General features: G+C 33.0%; 1 protein-coding gene across 2 annotated transcripts; it reads left to right on the plus strand.

Moving 5' to 3' along the window:
* The first annotated feature begins 4,978 nt into the window (after positions 1–4,978).
* LOC134853174 (uncharacterized) lies at positions 4,979–22,916 on the plus strand. 2 transcript variants are annotated; one of them, XM_063869130.1, is made up of 3 exons: positions 4,979–5,162; positions 6,280–6,476; positions 19,517–22,916. In XM_063869130.1, exon 3 carries the CDS (start codon positions 19,523–19,525, stop codon positions 22,691–22,693), a length of 3,171 nt encoding a protein of 1,056 aa, XP_063725200.1. In that variant the 5' UTR covers positions 4,979–5,162; positions 6,280–6,476; positions 19,517–19,522; the 3' UTR covers positions 22,694–22,916. The 2 variants fall into 2 exon arrangements, with proteins under 2 accessions (XP_063725200.1, XP_063725201.1); XM_063869131.1 differs by lacking the exons at positions 4,979–5,162; positions 6,280–6,476 and adding an exon at positions 16,357–16,464.
* The last annotated feature ends 319 nt before the right edge of the window (positions 22,917–23,235 follow it).

Below are 23,235 nucleotides of genomic sequence, written 5' to 3' on the forward strand. Positions count from 1 at the left end.
ATACGAGCAGTCTTGTTGTTTCAATTTTCATAACGGAAGTAGCAAAATATTGGTGCTCGGGTGGGTTTTTTTTTCAGACAAATTTCGACTTTTTAACTAGCCATTTTTGACCAATTTTTTTTACATCATTCGAAAACTATTGTTGTCTTGAGCTTAAACGGAAAAAAATATTTCAACTGTGATAATTTTTCGTGAAGTTTTGAGGGTTTATAGATTGCCATTTCGGCCAATTTGGGATAACTAACGCGCGATATATTTTGCGCTATTAACGCGTGAGCGAAATTTAATCCGTCAAAGAAATCGTTCCAAATTATTTTAAGGAAGATTATATGCCATCATTGAAGTATAAATAGGAGCAAAATCTATCACTTCCTAATTAATATGGCAAGTGGGGTAATGTTTTCACAAACAGTCTCAAATTTTTTAGAAAAAAATTTAAATTTTAAATTATTACATTTAAATTTTCCAAGTTATTACTGCTCCATAAACCTTAAAAGGCAATCGTAACACTCAGTGCTTTGCCCTGATACGAGCAGTCTTGTTAGATTTATAGATAAATGCGAAAGTCTCCAGCAGAGAGCAGAAAAAAATATAAAACAGCATTTTTTTAAAGACAGCCACCTCCCCTTTTCCTAAAAAAAACTTTTAATTGAATTCAAGTGGCTGGTACTAGCATATTTTTACCTTGAATGAATGTTTGAAAATGGTTGAAACAGTCACCAAACGCTGAAAATTATGTCTATATGGGAAAACAGTAAGCCTGGATTTACAATTTAAAATTTTTTTAGAAAAAGTGAAAATTAAACAAAACTTGGGGCAAAACCTGGATATTGCAAGTGCCTTTAAAAATGAAGAAAATTTTTTTGGTTCCAAAATCGATTTGGTTGAAAGACTCACCAAACGCTGAAAATTATGTCTATATGGGAAAACAGTAAGCCTGGATTTACAATTTTAATACTTTTTTTAGAAAAAGTGAAAATTGAACAAAACTTAGGGGCAAACCTGGATGTTGCAAGTGCCTTTAAAGCTGAAGAAAAAATTTTTGGTCGAAAAATCAGTTTGTTTATCAAAATTTTTGGAAAAAATGAAAATATTTCCTTTTTAGTTTTGTCTTCCTTCTATCCTCCGCACGCAATGTAAAACACTAAGGATCTAATTATGATCTCGTATACTATAAGTAGGACCCAAATGCTTGCTTCAATTCACTATGGAACGATTTTAATTAGCACTTACTCTACGCGTGCTTTAAGAATGAAACATATAGCTCGGTAATTCTTTCAAAAATTATTTTTAAAGTTTGTCAACAACATTTCGTAAAAAGTCAAAATTACTGCATAAAAAACCACCCTACACACATTAATTTTGAAAGCCGCAACAAAAATATGACTTGCTTTGTAGACTCAATTCTAATGACTCAGGCAATTTGACTTTTTTCTCCTTTTTGCGATCTTTAATTGCTTTTTGTTGAACATAATAGTTCCGACTTTCGAAGAAAATGACAGAATATTTGTGCTCGGATTGGTTGCCTTGAGCTGGAATTTAAAACAATTCTAATGTGATTGTTTTTTGTAATGTTACAGGGGTTGTAAGATTGGCAGTTTGGCCAAATTTGGACAATTAATGCGCGATATATTACATACTAGTAACACAACGATGAAGCGGATACATAATACGTCCTATCAATTATCGTTCCAATTTGAATTGAGGCGCGCTATTTCATTTGTTTATTTATATTCTATATGCAAAGTATATCATTTTGTGCTTTATATGGCGTGCGGGGGATGATGTTTCAAAAATGGAAAAAAATCGTGTTTTTTGAAATTAAATCTATCAAATTTTTTCATGCGAACAGTACACTGTAGACCTCAAAAAAGCAGTCCGAAATTTCAAGGTTTCGTTTTGATACAAACAGACGAGCTGTCTGTTTTCAAATTTCTGATAGAAAAGAGTTTCGTATGCACTATTGACCAGATATGCAATTTTTTAGAAACTGCAACAGAAAAAAAACAACTGGATTAGTTCACAACAAAATTCACCCATTATTCTCAAACCTGATCCAATTTGCTTTTTTATCATGTTCTGATCCCATTTATTTTTTGTTTTCAAAAATTCTCCTATAAATTTCCAAAATCAACTGAATGTAACATGAAAATTATTTTTTAACAAGACATATTGGTACTAAAAATAGATAAATATGTTGGATGGTATTTTGTTGATTAACTCCAAAAAATATTCAAAATGTTGAACCCTGACTGTTCGTCATTCACCAAAATTTGTAATGAAGTTTTGACCGAATTTTCATTACAACCGAATATAGTTTGGCCCACTAATTTATGTTGGAAAAAAATAGTACATGTTGAAGGAGGAAAGAATTGCGCAAACAATAAATCGACTGCCAAAACTTGTTCCGCTTAGTTTGAGTAGCAAAAATGAACTGACCGCAGAGAAAGTTTGAAAACCTTAGACGATCAAGGAAGGTTATTTGGCAATATCTTGCAGTTTGTTGCAAATGAGGGGGTTTTCTTGCGAGATCTTGGTTCTTAAAATAAAATATATAATCATGTTTGAGCTGAAACGTTTTAGAAAGTCTGAACATTTCGGAAAGTTAAGCTGATGATTTTTTTTAGTTGCTCCGACAGTAAGAGCTCAAGTAGAAACTGTGAATAAGAGTTCAATTATATTCCGCAATGTCGATTGGATACCACATAGACACTCATGTACCGAGATTCAGAAAAATAATTTGTCAAATTGCAAGATCTGAAGTCGAAAGATTAGATGGCCGAAGTGATTGACAAAACTAGGTTTGCAAAAATTAAACTTTTGTTTTGAGTTCATTGGTTTTCTTTAGTATAATTCAAATTCATCGAATAATCTTGTGCTTTAATCGATTAAGGGTTGAACTTTACCCGATTAACATTTTCAATTGTAAATACTCTATAATATCATTAGAAAAGGGAATAAAAACTATAAACTTTTTCTGACCTTTGAGGATTCGAGTAAAAAAATTAGTATTATACGTTTGAACAGAAATAAAATTTTGATAAACCTGAATTTTTCGACATATTTTCAGTTCATCAAAGTGTCAGTGTTAAATTTTTTTTGCAACTTTTTAACCTCGGTACGGACTCCTTGTGGCCACGTCTTACTGTGATCGACTCATCAAAATTATCTGACATCTCAACTTCTTCTCCTGCTCTAAAAATCTTTGATGAGCGGTTATTATATTTGGAACTTCCAATTCTCATTGGTGGCTTGGCTCCAGGAACCGAATACAACCTTACTGTTACTGGTTTAGTTCGTCACTGTCCAAATGGCGATGAGAACTTGGTCTACTCAAGACTTATTTGCACAGGTTTGACACATAGTTTTCGTAGTTCATTGAATCCTAAGAAGCTCAAAAAGCGAAGCAGCTAAATTATCATGCAAAGTTGCTTACAGCTATTCAAAATGAATTTTTTGTATTATTTAAATTTTTTTAATCTCATATTTCGTAAGCTATTTAAAAATAGTTTTTTTCTTCAGACCCTTTTATTAATAACAATTTTAATGAGAGTTAAACAAGCACAATAGGAACGTCAAATTTAAAATTTAGTTTGAATTACAGTAATCAAATCGGTGGAGCAATTTAGCGTAATTTCTAGGTTTTGCAAATAAAACTGTATTGTTAAGTTTCAAAAATTAGGAAATCTTGAAGCAAGGCTACGCAATAACGTAAAATATCTAAATTGTTTTGTTAAATTGGTTAAAAAAAAAGACTCAAAAGATAAGGTTGATGAAAAAAAGCAACGGAAGCAAATTCAACTTTTCGTGAAAAACTTTTGAAGTTGTTCAAAAATCTGCAACATGCAGCGGCTATTTTCAATGAAATCAACTTGGTTTAAGAACCTGTACAAGAGTATCGACAGTTTTTTGCTTATCAACATCGACAAGTTGATCCTAATTGAGCTATGTATGATGTTTAACTCATAGAGTAATTTCGGATAGGGTACACCGTCTGCTCGTCACGCTATCTTTTTTTCGGCCGGATAGATTCGTGCAACTTCTTAGTCTAATACCGATCCTAATCTTACTCTTATATCTACTAGTCTCAGGGTGTTTAACTAGTCTCTGCTAGGCTCAATAGATCTAGAGTATACTGGTATTATTGCGGCCGCTGAAGTACTCGGGAGAGGCAACTAATTTCTAAGTTAAACTCAAAACTCTCTGGTGCTGAAATTACAAGTAATTTCAGCACTTACAAATAAGTGGGTTGTTAGTTAGATGGATCATGATTGGTTAATATTAATTATTTTACAGTGGTAAAATATCTAATTTATGAAATAATAAAATGTAGTTTAGATCAGGTTCCAAATCCTACAAGACAAGGTTCCGTCAAAATAATGAAACATTTCAGCTGATCTTACAATTTTTGATCACGATGAAATTTTGAGTAAAATTTCTTTTTGTTAACTAGTTTTGAGCGCATAACAATGGTAAGCTTTCAACTTACTCTTTTTAGCCAATGCCAACCCCAAAAGTTTTTTTTTGTAATTTTGAAAAAAAAACCAGTTGCATATTTTCGAGACTAGGAAGGTTTTGCCTTGCTCAATAGCATTGAAGATAGACCACGGGTCATATTTTATCAAATATAATATGTTTAGTTTACTTTTGAAGAAATATAGTTTACAAATCGAAGGTGATAAAAGTTACCATGCCACTGTTTTATGAGAAAATTCAGTTGAAGTTCTGGCTGGTTACTATCATGGATTGAAACTTTCCAACATAAATGCACTATATCGTGAAAGGGTACTTATCAGTAGAGTAACGGCTTTCTTTTTCTTTCTTCGTTTACCAAGTTAATTCAGCCTGACTGAGTTTCCCCTCGATTGGTCCCACTCGTCTGGAATTTGTGTTTTGTTGAATTAGTTTCTTGGTTTCAATAAAATAAAAGAAGGTTTGTTTTGATTTTCGGGATACTTCAAACAGGGGCAATTTATTGGGAGCTGGGAATGCCCACGTGGCTTACTTTCATCTGGGTAGACAGTTAAATCCAGTGACAGGCGGTAAAGCCCACGATTAATTCTACAGCAGTTTTGAAGAACGTATGCAAACCTTCCTTCCTTTTTACCAACTGTTTGTGTTTGCAGTAACGCTCAAAATGATTCCAGGAGAAAACCAATCAGGTTAGTTTTTAAAAATTAATTCGCACAATGACGCCCACGACGCATCTAGCTGCATTGACTTTCAACCAATCAGACATTGTCGTTTCGCGGCATTGTTATGTAATTGGGTACTCGGGTGATAAAAAATGTGGTTTCAGATTCTCAAATAAGATCAGGTTCAAACCTGTCCGTACACGACACATTTTTTAAATTTTGGGTAAATGAGCCACGTATGTAGGGATGGGGTGGTTAAGTTATACACTACTAATAGATTATAATCGATTATAAGGGTTTATATTGGCATCATATGGGAGGCACTTAGCACAGTGGTAAGGCGTTCACTGTGAAAGCGTCACATCGTGTAGTCGATTCCATGCCATGGCAAGGATATTGTGTGAGGACAAGCTCTCACTCGACCTCCAGCTTCAGGTCTACCACAACCTGACCAAATTTGGCTGCAATAGTGGTACCACGTAAAACTTATAGAAGCAAAAAAAGGCCTTGAGTCGCAAAAAACAGCTTCGCTCAGCAAAAAAATAACACTGTCTGGAATGTAGGGAGATAATACAAACGGACTATCCTCGACAGGTCTGTTAAGGCCCACTGATAGCTCCTCTGCGATTCGCAGTAACGACAATTATTATTATAAAAACTTTAAGGATTATAGTTCATTTTTATTAGGTTGTAATGGGTTCTTTTATATTTTCATGGTCACTGACACTATAATCTTTTATGATTATAAAAAAACAAAAGCTAGTATGCAAATGCAAAAAGTAGACTGATTGAGCCACTAAACTTAATGAGTCATAAAAATCAGACTATTATTGTAAACTGTTAATTTTATTTAACTGAAATTATATAAGTTTGTCAAAAAGGTAGTTATAGAAAACGGATTTTTTTCAAAACTCTGATAAGGCAGAGCCATTATTGAAGTTAGCCACCAGGAAAGATACTACTATTTGCACATTTATTATCATTACTGAAACAAGAAGTTTGGACATCATTTTTTGGGATTAAAAATTGACACGAATGAAGACATTTTAGTGAAATTATTTTCTCCATTAAACACAGTTCAGCAGTTTCTATAAACACAAAACAGAGAAAACTTTTCATGATGATAATCCGTGGATTGTTTCAGTTGAACTGAAGTGAAGGTCTTGCAGAACGAACCCAGGAAAGTTTCGAGTTAACTTTTTCAAGGTTCAAAGATAAAGCTGAAATTTTCTAAGACAGAGCATACGACCATTTTGAGACACTTGACACCCTCTTCGCAAGCCCTGTAGCAAGCGTTGGCACTTGAAGGTGATAACGTCGTGGGTTCTGTGTAACCCGGAGGCAAGTAAAAACCATATTCTTCGTTTTGCATCGAAATTGTTTAAAAAAATCGGCATTTGCTATTTACACGAACATCGACTTTTTCAAACATTCGTTAATTCTCAGGTTGATCTGTAGTGCTGATTTAAATTATCCGGACAAAACGAACAAAACTTGAATTTTTAAACTCGTTTTTCTCAAATTGCGTTAAGATTAGACAAAAAGTGAAGAGAACAAAAGCTGCTTAGAATTTCACCAGAATTAATATGATGCCATTTTTTCTACGAAATTCTCTACCAAAATTTTACCCAAATATGGGTGATTTTGGCTTTTTTTAATTAATCAAGAATTACGCTGAAACTACTTTGTTAATTGATAAGAATATTATATCATTAGAAGCCTCTTACGCAGCCCAAAAAAGTTTAAGAAGGGTTAATTCTCCAAAACCAGTATAAGAGAAACAATTTTCACTTGATAATCAATAAATGTGATTTTTACTACATAAAACCCAGAATCTTTGCTTAAAAACAAAATTAACACAATTTGCGCAAATTTTTGGAGAATTAGATCTTCTTAAACTTTGATGGGCTGCGTAAGAGGCTTCTAATGATATGATATTCTTATCAATTAACAAAGTAGTTTCAGCGTAATTCTTGATTAATTAAAAAAAGCCAAAATGACCCATATTTGGGGTAAAATTTTGGTTGAGAATTTCGTAGAAAAAATGGCATCATATTAATTTTAGTGAAATTCTAAGCAACTTTTGTTCTGTTCACATTTTGTCTAATCTTAACCCAATTTGAGAAAAACGCGTTCCAAATGTCAAGTTTTGTTGGTTTTGTCCGGATAATTTAAATCAGCACTGTATCCTTGATCGGCCAAACGGCTTACAGCAAGAACTTTTTGATGAAATGGTTCAATCATTCCAACTAAAATTAATCGTTTGCAAGTCAACATTTTATAGTATCTGTTAATATTCAACATATTTTTTGTCCAGTGTTTCTCAGCAGGTGCTTCATAAATAAAATTAAATAAATACCCTTTAAATATATCTTATCATCCATACACAAAAAGTGAGTTTATTCAAGAGTTCTGTGAGTCGACTGACAACTCACAATCATTTAAATTTAATAAGATACTCTCAAGCTATTATAGACGACAAAGATTTACTTGATACATTTATCACAACAAATACTCTCGATGTTACTAACAAAACGGTTCCTACTCACTGGAAAACTCTAATCGAAAGATTTAAAAAAAAATGAAAGATCAAAAAACATACAAATCAATCGTATGTACACAAGACTTAGAAATAGGTCACTTGGCAAGAGTTTTCATAAATTATGTTAAAATATGTGGAAACAAAACTTCATTGAAACGCAAAACGAAGGTTAAAAAAACTAATGAGACAAGCTACTCGAAGAAACTCTGTAAATTATTAAACGAGAAAGCCTCTACCAGCAAAGAAACCCGAAAGCAATGTTCAACACTTTCAATAATCAAGAAATAGCTTCAATTTGGTAAACGTCCTTTAAATACTAGGTTGTTTCTATAACTTAGACACCAAAAGCAAAACTGTAATCTTGTTCAGATTCATTATAAGCATATACTTCAAAAGAAAAATTCTCAAACTTAAAGAAAAAACTACAAATCCCATCTGATATTTCATCACGTACTCTTAAAATTGCTTGCAAGGAAAACTACACACAACTTTTTTTCTTCTCAATGAATAGCTGAAAAACGACCTCTTTCTACAAAAGCTAAGAATATCCATTGTCACCCAATATACAAAAGAAAAGATCCTGAAGTAGTTGAAAACAACAACCTAACTCAAATATTGGAGACTTATCAATCAGGTTTGAAAAAGTTTATATAAACAAAGTTTTGATTAAACTAACAAATCTGGAAACCTTCTAAGCATCACTCAATTTGGCTTTAGAACATCCTACTCTTGCTATTGATGTTTTTTTTTGTAGAAAGCATTGTATGAATCGATTGATAAATAGCTGTTATGTGCTCTTTTTTTTAAACCTCTCGAACGAATTTCAATGTATTGACCACAGTTTTTAAAAGATCAGCAAAATGAATTACGCTTTCTTGATCCCGCTGTAGACATATCAAATTTTTTAATAAGTACTCATTTCAAAAAAGTAGTAAAATAAAACTGATCAGAATGAATAATACTTCATCAATGTGTCCTACAAGGCACCGCATTAGGACCTCTCATTTTCAGATTGTAAGTCAATGATCTAAACAAGCAACTGACTAACTCATAGTAAGTGTTGCAATACGCTCATGTCAAAATTCTTTTATATGAGATTGAAAACATCGAAATTGCACTAAGAGAGCTTGAAAAAATTTTCAGTGTTTTAGCAAAACACTTCCGGAGACACTTACTTCAACACGCTGCTAAGAAAAATAGAAATGTTATCCTCTGTAGAAAACTAGTCAAATAAGAGGAAAAAAGAAACACCATTGCTCAGGACAAAAAAAAACACTCATTTTTTTTTTCTTCAATTGCTCAGGAAAAATTGAAGAAAAAACTCAAAGTCAATTATTTGGCAGCGTGAGTAAGCAAACATATGACATTTCAAGAAGAAGTTAAAATGCTCTTAGTAAAATTGGCCTAAGTGATTAAAACAAAACAGTCGACCAAAAACATGTTCCTAATCAAAACATTACTGCTATTCATGCTCGAATTCGTTATCTGTCCACTAATCTATCTTGTCATCTTATTAAAAAGAATTTCAGCAAAATAGTTAACCTCGAAAAACAACTCTTCTGGGCAATTGAAACATGTTGTGGTTTTGCAAAAATTGAACCAACATGCGATCCTACTTAGAAACAGAAGGTATATCTGACTGAAAAATAAATTGACCGGAAAATAGTTTGTCATCTCTGGAAATCAAAACCCTTTCTCTAACCAGTTTACGAAAAAAAAATTTTTCTAGGATGTCAGTAACAATCTTGAACAGGTCACATGTTGACAAACCAATTTTTAGAATCTCGTTATTAAAAACGTTATTAATAGCTGAAAAACGACCTCTTTCTACAAAAGCTAAAAATATCCATTGTCACCCAATATACAAAAAAAAAGATCCTGAAGTAGTTGAAAACAACAACCTAACTCAAATATTGGAGACTTATCAATAAGGTTTGAAAAAGTTTATATAAACAAAGTTTTGATTATACTGACAAATCTGGAAACCTTCTAAGCATCACTCAATTTGGCTTTAGAACATCCTACTCTTGCTATTGATGTTTTTTTGTAGAAAGCATTGTATGAATCGATTGATAAATAGCTGTTATGTGCTCTTTTTTTAAACCTCTCGAACGAATTTCAATGTATTGACCACAATTTTAAACGATCAGCTCAATTAATTACGCTTTCTTGATCCCGCTGTAGACTTATCAAATTTTTTAATAAGTACTCATTTCAAAAAAAGTAGTAAAATAAAACTGATCAGAATGAATATCACTTCATCAATGTGTCCTACAAGGCACCGTATTAGGACCTCTCATTTTCAGATTGTATATCAATGATCTAAACAAGCAACTGACTAACTCATAGTAAGTGTTGCAATACGCTCATGTCAAAATTCTTTTATATGAGATTGAAAACATCGAAATTGCACTAAGAGTGCTTGAAAAAATTTTCAGAGTTTTAGCAAAACACTTTCGGAGACACTTACTTCAACAAGCTGCTAAGAAAAATAGAAATGTTATCCTCTGTAGAAAACTAGTCAAATCAGAGGAAAAAAGACACACCATTGCTCAGGACAAAAAAACACTCAATTGTTTTTTTCTTCAATTGCTCAGGAAAAATTGAAAAAAAAAAAAAACTCAAAGTCAATTATTTGGCAGCATGAATAAACAAACATATGACATTTCAAGAAGAAGTTAAAATGCTCTTAGTAAAATTGGCCTAAGTGATTAAAACAAAACAGTCGACCAAAAACATGTTCCTAATCAAAACATTACTGCTATTCTTGCTCGAATTCGTTTTCAGTCCACTAATCTATCCTGTCATCTTATTAAACAGAATTTCAGCAAAATAGTTAACCTCGGAAAAACAACTCTTCTGGGCAATTGAAACATGTTGTGGTTTTGCAAAAATTGAACCAACATGTGATCTTACTTAGAAACAGAAGGTATATCTGACTGAAAAATAAATTGACCGGAAAATTGTTTGTCATCTCTGGAAATTAAAATTCTTTCTATAACCAGTTTACGAAAAAAAAATCTTTCTAGGATGTCAGTAACAATCTTGAACAGGTCACATGTTGACAAACCAATTTTTAGAATCTCCTTATTTACTGAAAAGCAAAAACAAAATTTATGAATCTTTACCTAATTTTATTTGAAGAAGATCCATCCACCTGTGGCATCCTATGAAAACTTTTCATAGAAAGATTTATATTCTATATTTTTGATTAATTGGCAAAAATAATAATCATAATTTGACTTAAACTTGTACATATGAAGATACTTTCGACTGGCAAATAAACTTTTGGTCTTTGATTTTTTGATGACGTTATCAAAATCACCCTGGTCGACAAAAAATCATCTATATCTCTGTTTTAATTAATCGTTCTCAAAAGAAAAAATTAGCTTCAGAACTGAAGTCTTTTGTTTCCAAGCTAAACACGTGTTACTGAAAAACACACTGATACTGTTTTATAACGTAATCGCAGTTTTTCAAAGATTTGTTTTAGTTTGATTATAATTTTTTTACAGCTTTCATCTAGTTTGTTTTGCTACCACAGTTTTTAAATGAACAGATTTTAATGTATTTGGTATTAAGTAAACACGTGCGCTCAGTACTTACCGCAAACAGGTGAGCTATTTTTCTTAAACATGAAACATGAAAAAACATCCTGGTTGAAGTCTCATGGTTAAAAATGCTGTATCTTTTGTACCCCAGTGATCACTAAATTCCCTCACTCTCACTAATCCACTGCAATTCCTAGTTTTTTTGCAATGGGTAATCTGCGATGTCTCACGGCTTTCTTAGTAATGATTCGCCGAAAAATTGAATCTCAGTAACGATTTAGCTTAGGATACAACAGAAAAAATAGTTTTCATTTTTATTTTCTAATATTTCGATTTCAAAGCAAAACTTCAAAGTCACAATTTGCCGGCCCTTTTCTTGTCATGAGTTATAAGAAAAAATTGCCACATCTTCACTATGTTACGACAAAAAAAAACAAGTGCTGGTCTTAAAAGGGAATTTGTCTACTTGTTGAGCTATAATTTGTTTTCAAACATGCGGATTGCCAACTCCACTATTCAACATTTTTGTCTAATAGTATAGTATGTTTCGATCAGCTCAACCACTCAAGACGTTTTTTATCGACCTAATTAAATGACCGAGGAAAATTTACACGAAAGGATTTGACAGAAGCCTACTAAATTTTATATGACCTAAATTTTCACAAAAAGGCACGGACGAAACATTTTAAATTTATAATGACTGGCATAAAAGGTTTTTACCGACAAAAATTTTGAATACGTTAGATGCATGCATACTATGAATCGTCGACGGAAAAATTTTGACCGATTTTAGAAAGCGTTAGATTCGTTTGTTTTCCTACCACAGTTTTTAAATAAACAAATTTTAATGTATTTGGCATTAAGAAGTTTTGTGCGCTCAGTACATAGTGCAAATTGGTAAGCTAATTTACTTAAACACAAAACATGAGAAAACACCCGGGTTGAAACCTCACTGATAATTGAACAGCTGTTTCTGTTGTGTCCAAGTGATCACTAATTTCCCGCACTGGTCCGAGTACAATTCAGAGTTTTTTCGCATTGTGTAATCTGCGATCACGGCTTTTTTAGTAAAGAATCAGTGAAAAAATGAATATAAGTAACGTTTCAGCTTAAAATAAAATAGAATTATTAATTTTTCATTTTTAGTTTTTAATATCTTGATTTCAAAGGAACACTTCAAAATCATCATTCGCTGGCCATTGTCTTGTTAAGGGTAATAAAAAAAAATGCCTCATCTTTAAGTATGTTAAGACAAAAAAGATGAAGCTCTGGTCTTAAAACGTAATTTATTTATTTTTTAGTTATAATTTTTCTTAACTCATGCAGATTGCCATCTCCACTACTTGAAAGCTTTGTCTAATAGTATGCTAGGTTTCGACTGGCTCAACCACTCAAGACATTTTTTTCGATATAGGTAAATGGCCGATGAGACCATATTCAAAAAGTTTTGACAGACGCCTTTTTTGCTATAAATGGCTCAAATTTTGACAAAATCACCCGGAAGCAATATTTTGAAATGGATGATGACTGGCAGAAAAAAATTTTATTGACAAAAAATTGCTTAACTTACATTTAGGCATATTATGTATGAATCGTCGACAGAAAGATTTCTGGCCGATTATAACAGAGTGCGTTAGATTTGAGCAAGATACTATCAAGTCGTCCAACACTGTCAGAAACGACCATGTTTAGGTTTAATCGACCGCAGAATAGTATGTTTGACTGATATTCAGAAAATGCTTTGAAAAAAGAATTTATTACGTTAGAAACAAGAGTGTTAAATAAATTGTGTAATATAACTATAACCTCTTGTGTTATAGAAACTACCATGTTTATATTGAAGCGATTACAGAAAAAAATGATTTTGCCCGACAAAAGTTTACTGTGGTTGGCCAGAATCCATTAGAAAATTGTTTTTAAGGTCTTGATCAGAAAAAATGCGCAAAAAAGAATGACTGAGGTGTATGCTTACTCGTTCTCTTCAAGCAAAAAATTTTTTTTTGGCGGTTGTACAAATTCCAAACCAAATATCTTGTTCAGACTAGTCAACTGTTGAGATGATACTGGAAAAATTTTCGCTCTATATATGCGGCCCGGCCCAAATAGTCCTTCACCAAAGAAATTATTAGCTGCCAGAATTAAAATCTACAAGTTTTGTTTTCAAGCTAAGCAAGCTTTTACTGAAGAAACGTACTGATATTGTTTTTAAGCATAATTCTAGACTTATTGTAGTTTGGCTAAAGTTTCTGCTTTTATCTAGTTTATTTTGGCACCACCGTTATCATATGAAAAGATTGTAAAGTATTTGGTTTACCTTGCTCAACACGTGCGCTCTAAACTTTCTCCAAACAAGTAAACCATTTTTGTTAAATAAAAAAAGAGATTTTTTTGTGAATGTTGAGTCAGTCAAGATTGTCAGACTTGAAGTTATGCGGTTAGTGATCTCTTTTTTGTAGAATCGGAGTGATCATTGATTCAGAGTTTTTGCATGGCTTATTATGCGATGTCTCAGGACTTGCTTATTTATGATGCAGTAAAAAATTGAATCCTAATAATGATTCGGCTTTCAGAAATGAGATATTGCCCATTTACTTAAGTTCTTGATTTAATTACCGTTCAAAGCTATTGATATAATTATATCCATTTTCAGCCAAAAAATTTTATACAAAAAAAACGTATTATAAACCTATTTTGAAAAATTCTGTTTTGAAGGCGTACATTAGCCAGCATATCGTAACTAATTTTAGAGGTGTTCTTGCTGTGGAAACAATCTCACAAACAATATAAGGAAATTGAATTTCTGGGCTCAACTTGGTTTTTTGCGAAGCTGATAAGCACTCATTATGCTACTGAAAAATGACAGAAATTAGAAAAATGAAAAAAATTATTAGATGTGCTTAGCCCAGCGTAAAAAAAAAGCTGAGACTTCATGAATAATCTGGCGCTGATGACTAATTTCATTCCATAGAAAGCCATTCCAACAATTATTTTGGAAAAACAACTGCTTCAATCCAAGCACAATAGTTCCATTGGTAGTTGTGTTCAATTTTCTAGTATAAGGTCCCAAGAAATTTTAGATGATGTGTCGTAAAAACAGATATGACAGTTTACCGACGCCGGACCAAGTACCTCTATTTATCGTGTTACTTATTTTTTTTCCAACATAATTTTTATTGCTTCCCATAGAACTAATTTGAGCCCATAAATTTAAATTCCTTATACTGTTTGTGAGGTTGTTTCCACAGCAAGAACACCTCTAGCACTAATTATGATACGCTGGCTTTTTTCCGCCTTCAAAAGAAGATTTTTCAAAACTTGACCCGGTTAAGCCCTTTCAAATGATTTCATCTACTTTTTGTCAAAATTTGAACGTTGTTGCCAAAAAAACAAGCAAAACGTGAAGAAAAAGTTCATTCATTTTTTGTTAAATTCAAAAAAACTAAAACTTAAATCCTGTGGCTGTATCTTGCAATTTCACTAAGCATTTTCTGGTAAGTAGTGTTCCTAGCGGAAAACAAAAAGAACCATGTGAACAAAATTGTTTGTCTGTAAAATCTTACAAGAATCTTATTAAACTTTAAATTGCTCTTCAGTCAGATTTTCTAGTCAACGGAGAAAAGTTGGGTTGAGAATCCAAAAAGGATTCTGCAAAAGAATGCAGTTTTTTGTCAGAATCTTTCGAGAATCTTACAAAATCTTACAAGACTGGCCATTTTTGTCAAATAGGGATGTCAGTTTTAATACTTGTTTTCATTGAGAGCAGATAACAAACTCAGAGCATTCATAAGTTTAAATCTCACCAGCATTCCGATAATACACTTTTAGGCAATTTATGTAATTGCTTCTTCGGGCTTACAATATTAAAACACCGTTTTTTTGCAAAATTTTTTTAAAGAAGAAATTGCTCCTGGTTAATCAGTTTGAACAATTTTAAAAAAGTGAGAATAAAAGGAATAAAAGACGTTAGGAAGAACTGGTGTTGAGTTGTTTCTCTTTAACCAAGAATTGCTGTTTTAGCATCATTGTCTTTTTGATGTGTATAGTGTAAGCTTAGCAATTAATCTTTTAGAGATCTTGTTCGGTTAAACCGTTTGTTCAATTGAAGTATTTATTCAGGTCATCAGGTGTGGGTAGGAACATACGTCGGGAAAGGTTGTTTTTTAAACAAAACAGACATCAGCATTAAAAATCACGTGTGGTCGACTGATGTGTAAATAAAATAACTTTGAACTTTGAATCGGCTCCCTCAAACGTCCTTAATTTTTCCCGGTCTCGGGAACACGGATTGTATTTACTCAAAACAGCTGAATAATTAATTATAATTATCTTTAAAAAAATTTTAGGAAACTTTGCCACAATTATGCGGCTGTTATTCAGTTTGCAGGTTTCTTCAGTTAAATATTAATAAGCAAGAAAATTATTTTTAGAGGAGATGAAATTGAAAAAAAATCAGTTTAGCTCTGTTTATCAAAGTCACATCATTGTCTGATATTTTCAAAATCCCACACTGTGGAAGTATCCATTGACTACCTTTGTTTTCATCTGTCGTTCTTTTGAATTATCATAAAGTAGGTACTTTGAATTTTGTTTTAAAATTCGTGTGAAGGCCTTTCGGTCTGAAACAAATTCAATTGATAGCGTTTTGTTTATCAACCAATTGCGTAATTGGTAAAATACTGGCAACTGTGAGATAGGATTAAGAAATGATGTCAGACAATTGTGTTTTATGGTATCTGCTAAAATGGACTGAAAATGGTTACCTTCCTGAAACCTGTCGCTTTTTACTAGTTTTGAGTTGGCGTATCGAACGTGGTACGTCTTCATGTATTTGTTGCGACATTAAAAATGGGGAACTTTGTTTTCGGGGGTGTTTTTTTTTCTTCTTTATTTGAAGCCATTGTTTGATTTGCCTTTTTTACTGTGACTATCGAATATATTTAACTTCTATGTTTTCTTTCGTCAGATCCTTTTTATCACACGACGTACAAAAAAAGCAACACTAGTTTGAAAAAAAAAGGAAAATTGTTGTATGTGTTTATATTAGTATGGTCGTCACAGTCTGTGCTTGACAAACAACTGGCTATCCTTGTTTAGTTTTTGCTTTTTCATTGTCCATGAAGCACTTATAGTTCTGATGTTCTGAGCGACCATATCTAGAAATCGAAACTTGTTTCCACTGTTAGCGTTGTCAAGTAACTTGAGTGTTGCAAACTTTAAATAAAAACCTATAGCTCGCGTAAGTACAACTCACGCAAATTTTCGTTCACATTTCGGCCGAAAAGTTGAAGTAAGATTCCTTGACTTGATTTTTCTATTCTTTTTAAAGCTGACTCAATTTATTTAAAGGAATAATCTGTAGGCTCTTATCATATTGTTTAATGTCTGTTTCGACATAGTTTTGTTCACTATATCCTTATGTTTTCTAGGCCGGCAATATGTTTTTTTTTCTGTTACGTCAATAGCATCTGATTGACCCGGTTAAGGACTAAATTTAATTTTTTTTCTGACGTGAATTAATAAAGAACACAGCCTACTCAGCATTTTGAGCTCAAAAAACACGAGACCAATCCGCATTTTTTTGAAATATTGCCGTAACATTTTCACTTCTATTACCTTATTGAAATCTTTACACATTATCTAATTACACAAGTTCTTCAGTAGGTATAGGGTTTAACGACCACCAGCTCCCTAAATTGCCAAAATCGGCCATCGAAATTTTGTATAAGAATGTATGATAAAAGCGTATTTTGCAATAAATCTAATTTTATTGGATCAACTTGACCGAAGAAGAATAAGCTGAAAAATTTGCAAAAAAATTTATATGTTTTTACCGAGCTTGACAAACAAACCAAATCGACTACCTCGAAACAAGCGAGCTAGTTTTCGCCCCACATATTAGATTTGATGTCTTTGATTGATTTTTTAAAAAATGTTTCAACGACTGTTTGCAATCAAGCAAACCATATTTTCAAATTATAGACAAAAATTTAGCTTCACAGACCTCTCGTCCAAAAACTGAAAAAAGTGTGGTCAAACATCTATCTATTGATTCCTATGATAATTGTCTTTTCGTAAATTTTTCATTTACAGCTTGCAAAATTTTATGCACGTTTCAACTAAAAAGTTATTTTAAGTGTTTTGTTTTTTTTTGTAATTATTGTGGTCAACAAAAAATCGATTTTGTTTCAAGGCAAAAAATGAACTTCATACAGTTTCAGCGTTTCAAAAATCTGCTAGCAAAAAAAACTTAGATTGAGAACAATGAAAAAGTTTTGTCTTCAACCTAATCCAGATTTGATCTTTCAAATGAAAGAAAAAACAATACAAATTCGCCACATTTTGTAATCTGTGAAAAACATAGCTAAAAGTATTACAAAAACTGGTAACTAGAACAAATCTTAAAACTTTTTGAGGTAATTACTTATATTTTGTAAAGAAAAATAATGCTAATAATGCATCTCATCTTGAAAAATTTCTGATAGTTCCATCGATAAATTTACTACCTCGAATGTTGTTTAAGCTCTCATCACATGTTTCAATAACTGGAGAAAGTTACAGTGATATAACTTTAATCAGGGAAAAATAAAAATCATACAGCTAACTTCCATTTGCGGAAAACTTTCACGCTCTTTCATTAAGTTTCTTTTTCTATGGAATAGTATCACATTGTATAAAAACTGGTTTCGTTTTGGCTGTTCAAAACAGTATGAACTAATTAAAATGTCAAAATTTGTCATATCTAAAGATTTTTTGAACAAAAAAAATGAGCTTACGGAACTGTGAGGCCATCGCAAAAAATCTATGAAACAAATTGCAAATTTAAAAAATTTTTACTTTGAATAATATGTTTCTATGAAGATAATAATTGTCATATGTTTATTTCTTTTTTTCTTTTGCATGTTTTAACCAGTGCTTTAGAAGAAACGCCTTTCGAGTTTTTGTTTTGCTAACTCAAGTTTTGCAAATTTTTTATCTGGTCTAAAGCACAAAAAACGTGTCAGCAAACTATTCTGCAAATAGACACTTCAGTTTTTTGAAACACAAAAGCAAAAGTTTTTCCTTAAGACAAGTTGAAATCAAAATTCTATTTAAAAATTGAAAAAAAATTTCATTCCAAAAAATTCTCTCAAATTATTGCAACAATTTTCAGCTAGTTCAAGAGTGAGACATTTCAAAATTCTTTTATAAAAACCCGGGTTTTGATTTTTCTCCGATTTCAAAAAAAATGACGGAGTGCTTTTGATAATAACTGCTTAGACTAATTTATGCTATTTAAAAAGTGAAGGGAATAAAGATGATTTTAAAAAAAAACTTGATATTGCAGTTTGCAAATGCACGTAAATAATCAAGTTTTGGAAAAAAACGCTTATAGGTGCGGTAAAAGGTAATCTAATGACGCCAATCTTCTCAGTGTTTCAACTAACAGACCACATAAAGAGCCCCTATCGGTACTTTTTCAGTAAAATTTTTAGTCCTTGAGACTTAAATTTTCCTTTGGCGCCCTTGCGTTCTGATTTTATAAATTTAGAGACCAGACCTGAAAAAATGCAATTTTCAATTCAAAACAATCAAAAATTTGCTTCAATATTTTTTTAAACTGTGTTTTTGAAAATTTATCTACGGCAATCACAAATTCGTCAAAATAGGGTGTTTAATTACTTTGGAGAGCAACAAAAATCAAATTAAACGACCTAAAAAAGGATCGAGACAAAAAACTCAGTATTTTTTTTTCAAAAATCTGCTCTACCCTGAGAAAATTATCGATCATCCTGTACCTATAAGAGTGCTTTTGATCAAACTTCAAATGCTTCAACCTATTAAAAAGTTTTCATTCAGACCATGAAAACAAATTTTAGCAGCATATTTCGGTAGCATATGAAAATCTCGGTAGCGTATTTACGATTGATTTTTGGTGTGCCCTCTTGGGCAACGCAATTAGCAATATTTGGCTCTTTGTGCTAAGGAAAACCTCTTAAAATGTTTATTATATACATATTACAGTACTTGCGTTAAGTTTTACTTAATCTAACTCGTTTTTCAGTTCGATTGGTACATTGTTATGATTAACTTTAACTTATTAAACACAATTACTTAGCAATCTATGAGCAATTACCTAAAACTGAAGTTTTGTTCTACATTTTAACGTTTTCGCTGACTGTAACTGACCTAACACTGAAACAATTTTTTCAAACAAGCTATAGAAAAAACCCATCTAAAAAACTTTCAGCAAAAACAGCGGTCAATACAATAAAAATTTTGACCTAATTAAACCAGTCTTTTTTGTTTAGTTAATCATGGCAGACGAAAAGGAGATTACAATAACTCACAACGGTGAAAACGACGTTTTTTATATTAAAGATGTCAATCTTGACAGATTGAAAGAATATTTTGGTTTTGAAGTTAAATCGTTGAAAAACTGTGCGGACAATCGGGTCGTCTTCATCACAAGTGGTCACCCCAACGTAACTGCAGGAGCTACGTATAAAATAGCATCAACGACCCAATCAAACGCAACACCAGATTATGATGAAGATCAAGCTGAAACCGAAAATTTTGACAAAAAATGGCTAGATGAAAACCAAAAAACAGTCCAGAATGCTCTGATTGCAAGCCTTGCATCGTATGAAACCGATGCTCAGAAATATCTCAATAGCCGGCTAAACGACCATAATTTGAAGTCAGTCGTTCAAAGCGTTAATGGCGATTGCTCTTTCATAATCGCTGAAAGCGATGACAAAAAAACGGTGTACGTGGCGTTCAAAGAAACCAATTGCTGGAAAGATCTTATTAAAGATTTTCACATCCACAGTAAACAAACTCAGTGTGCCTCATCAAGAGGCAGATTTAATTCGGGGTTTTTGAAATGCGCGGACGCGTTTCCTTTGATGACAGTCAGTGAGTTTCTGGTAGAAAAAAATGTTGTCGTTTGCGGACATTCACTTGGCGGAGCTATATCTTCTATAGTTTTTTGTCATCTTCTTTCTAGAGAACCATTCAGAAAATTGGAAATAAGCGCTGGTATATTAAATATCACCTTCGGCTCACCTCTGTTCGCAGATTTGGAGTTCAGAAAAATCTTAAACAAAGAAATCGAACAAATGACTCCGCGACCACAAATGTATCACTTTGTTTCAAAATACGACCCAGTTCCCAGGTTACTTTGCCTTGCTCTAAGCGTTCCTCTTTTGAAAGAAAAGTTTTATGAGCCTTTGAAAGAGATGACAGCAAGTGAAAACTGTTCCGGATTGAAAAAAACTCTAGCCCCAATTATAAACGTTGATCTGGACTCTGATAAGACTCGTTCCGCCAAAGAACTCAAAAATCTTCTGGAAACAGACATCGAGGTTTTGAGAAAGATGTACGTTCCAATCGGAAATTACATTCTGTTAAATCACGAAGAGTCGCCTGTTTTAATTCCTTCATCGAAGTCGGACGATGTGTTGCCTTACCTTGAAATTTTCTCAACAGAGTCGCCTGTTTTAATTCCTTCATCGAAGTCGGACGATGTGTTGCCTTACCTTGAAATTTTCTCAACAGTTGAACTCGAAAAAATAGAAGGTCACATGCTGAAACTGTATGAAAAAGATTGCAAGCTGAACAATTATGCACTTTTGGGCGATGATGGAGATTCGAGATCCGAAACCCAAAAACTAGAAAATTTTGTACCAAAAATTTCAGAAGGTGAGCTGGTTTGCGAGAATTACGACAACGAAAAGCATCTGAAGTTGAATTTGAAAGGATCAAATATCGCCAGTATTTGTCTGGAGAATTGTGAATTCAATTTTGGGTTTCCTTATCAACCATATGTCTACAAACCAGGCGATGATGAAACTATTTTGTGTCAAGTGGACCAGCTTCCTCCAAATGCCCCCGAAGAAGAAGCTCCCTACAAAAAAGTAAAGAAGGAGCCAAAATTTCACATTAAAATTGCAACCGTTTTTGGTTTTTGTGACTATACTTGGCCAACAAACGAAATCAAAAATATTGATGTACAGACTATCATGAAGTTTTCAAAAGAAGCTACTCCAAAGCAAATTTTGATGAAAGCGCTTCAAAGAGGCGTGGCGTTGTCAGATATGTCAGACGAACCTGCTCTGGAGAATCTTCTTATTAAAAGCATTCAAATTCTCTCAAAACTTACACTAGACGAAACAGAATGCGGACAACTGTTAGATATTTTCAAAAAACCAAACAAAGAATTGCAAAACTACTTGAGCACTGAGACTAAGCATCAGGAACTTCAGCGTATTCTAGATAAAATGACACAAAAATTGCAGAGTGGCTTGCGGCTAGAAGCGCCGCGACCAGTTTTGCAGACATTGGTAATCGCTGTGCTGGCTGTCGGGGGCGGACTTGCAGGAGCTTATATTGCTGGTCCGGGCTTGCTTGTTCTCGAAGCCGCGGATTCTGTTTTATTTGGGGGATTTTTAGGATCGGCTGGTGGTGTATTTGGTGGTTTTGGCCTATCGCAACTCCTGAAAAAGGATATGGGTAATAGTAATTATGACATATGCCTTGAATTTATTGTAAATGAAATATTCCAAGCATGGTCAAAACAAAACCAATCGCCTGACAAACTTCACGAAGTAACTGCCTTTAAAAACAGAGGTGGTCTGTACAACCTCGAGAAAGCCCTTTTTCTAATGTTCGATCCAGAATTTGGAAACGAAATTTTCAAAGACTGTTCACTCAAAGACGTGGATGACTCATGCAAAGACGAGCTTATTAAACGAATAAAGTGCATCATTCAAATGCATAAATTGCGCGGAGCCTTAGCAACACAGTGTTTCATTGGAGTAATAGGCCCTCAAGATGCTGGAAAGTCTACATTTCTGAACAAAATGTGGAATTGTGGGGCTGAAACCGGACTACTTCACCATACGGATAAAACCACACTCTACGATATCAACGAAAAAATCAAAGTGGTTGATTTTCCAGGGCAGAATAGTTTCCAAGAGCACTCAAAAGCGTTCAGTATCTGTGGGTCTATGAATAATGTCACTGTCGTCATTCTTCCATTTGCGGGTGACGTTAGTCAATTGGTGAGCGACGAGTTGATAAAAGTGTACCAAGCACTGGCCGATTCTTCCGACTTTCGAGTGATCGTGTGTATCAACAAATGTGGAAATATGCTTAAGGACCTGGTAAAAGAAGAGATGAAGCTAAAACAGAAACGAAAGGATATAACCAACCCACTCAAAGTTCTCAAAGATAATTATCTTCTCGAGCTAAACAAACATTTTGAGTCAGCAGGAAAATCGGAACGAAATACGTTTGAAAATGCAAATGTATTCTTCACGGACTGGGAGTTAGAGGACCAGGATAGTCGAAACAGATTCGGAATTGTAGGGATCGAGGAAATCAAAGAGGCACTGAAAGAGAACCTGATCGACTTGGGGGCTATCAAGTCAACGAACAGAGAAGGGTTGGAAGCTGCATTCAAGAAGTTGAATGACGAGTCATGATGGTCTAAATTATAGAAAATGAAATACTAAAAAGAGTTGCGACCACAAAAGTTATAAATCTACATATTCAACATTTGAATTGTTTCTTATTGGTTAAAGAATATTCATAAAAATGATGAGTATAAATTTTTAGCTATAAAGTGCATTGCAAAGCTTAAGGTAGTGACTCTATGAAATTAAAAACAATTTTCATATTGCATAAACAAAAACGTATTTTATAGTAAAATTCATCTCTTTATACTTGTAAATCTGCCAGATCTGAAAATTGTTATTGCTTCTAAATGTAATTTTTTTAATTGTTCAAACATTAAAAAAACTGCTTAAGAATATTTACTTCTAAATTATATCAATAACTAGCTCATTCACCCATAGTTATTTTATTCAATGTTCAAACCATCCTGCTCTCCCCCTCGAGGAAATCAAAAATTGTATTGACAACAAATTTTTACCCTGCTTTTTTTCAAAGAAGGGGGAAAGTGGACTTAATTGGAAAGAGGTGCACAAGCTTTTATCTTTCTATCATCAAATTAACTGCTAACTGT

This window comes from Symsagittifera roscoffensis, chromosome 8 (genome assembly GCF_963678635.1).
Source record: "Symsagittifera roscoffensis chromosome 8, txSymRosc1.1, whole genome shotgun sequence".
NCBI classification, from domain to species: Eukaryota; Metazoa; Xenacoelomorpha; order Acoela; family Convolutidae; genus Symsagittifera; species Symsagittifera roscoffensis.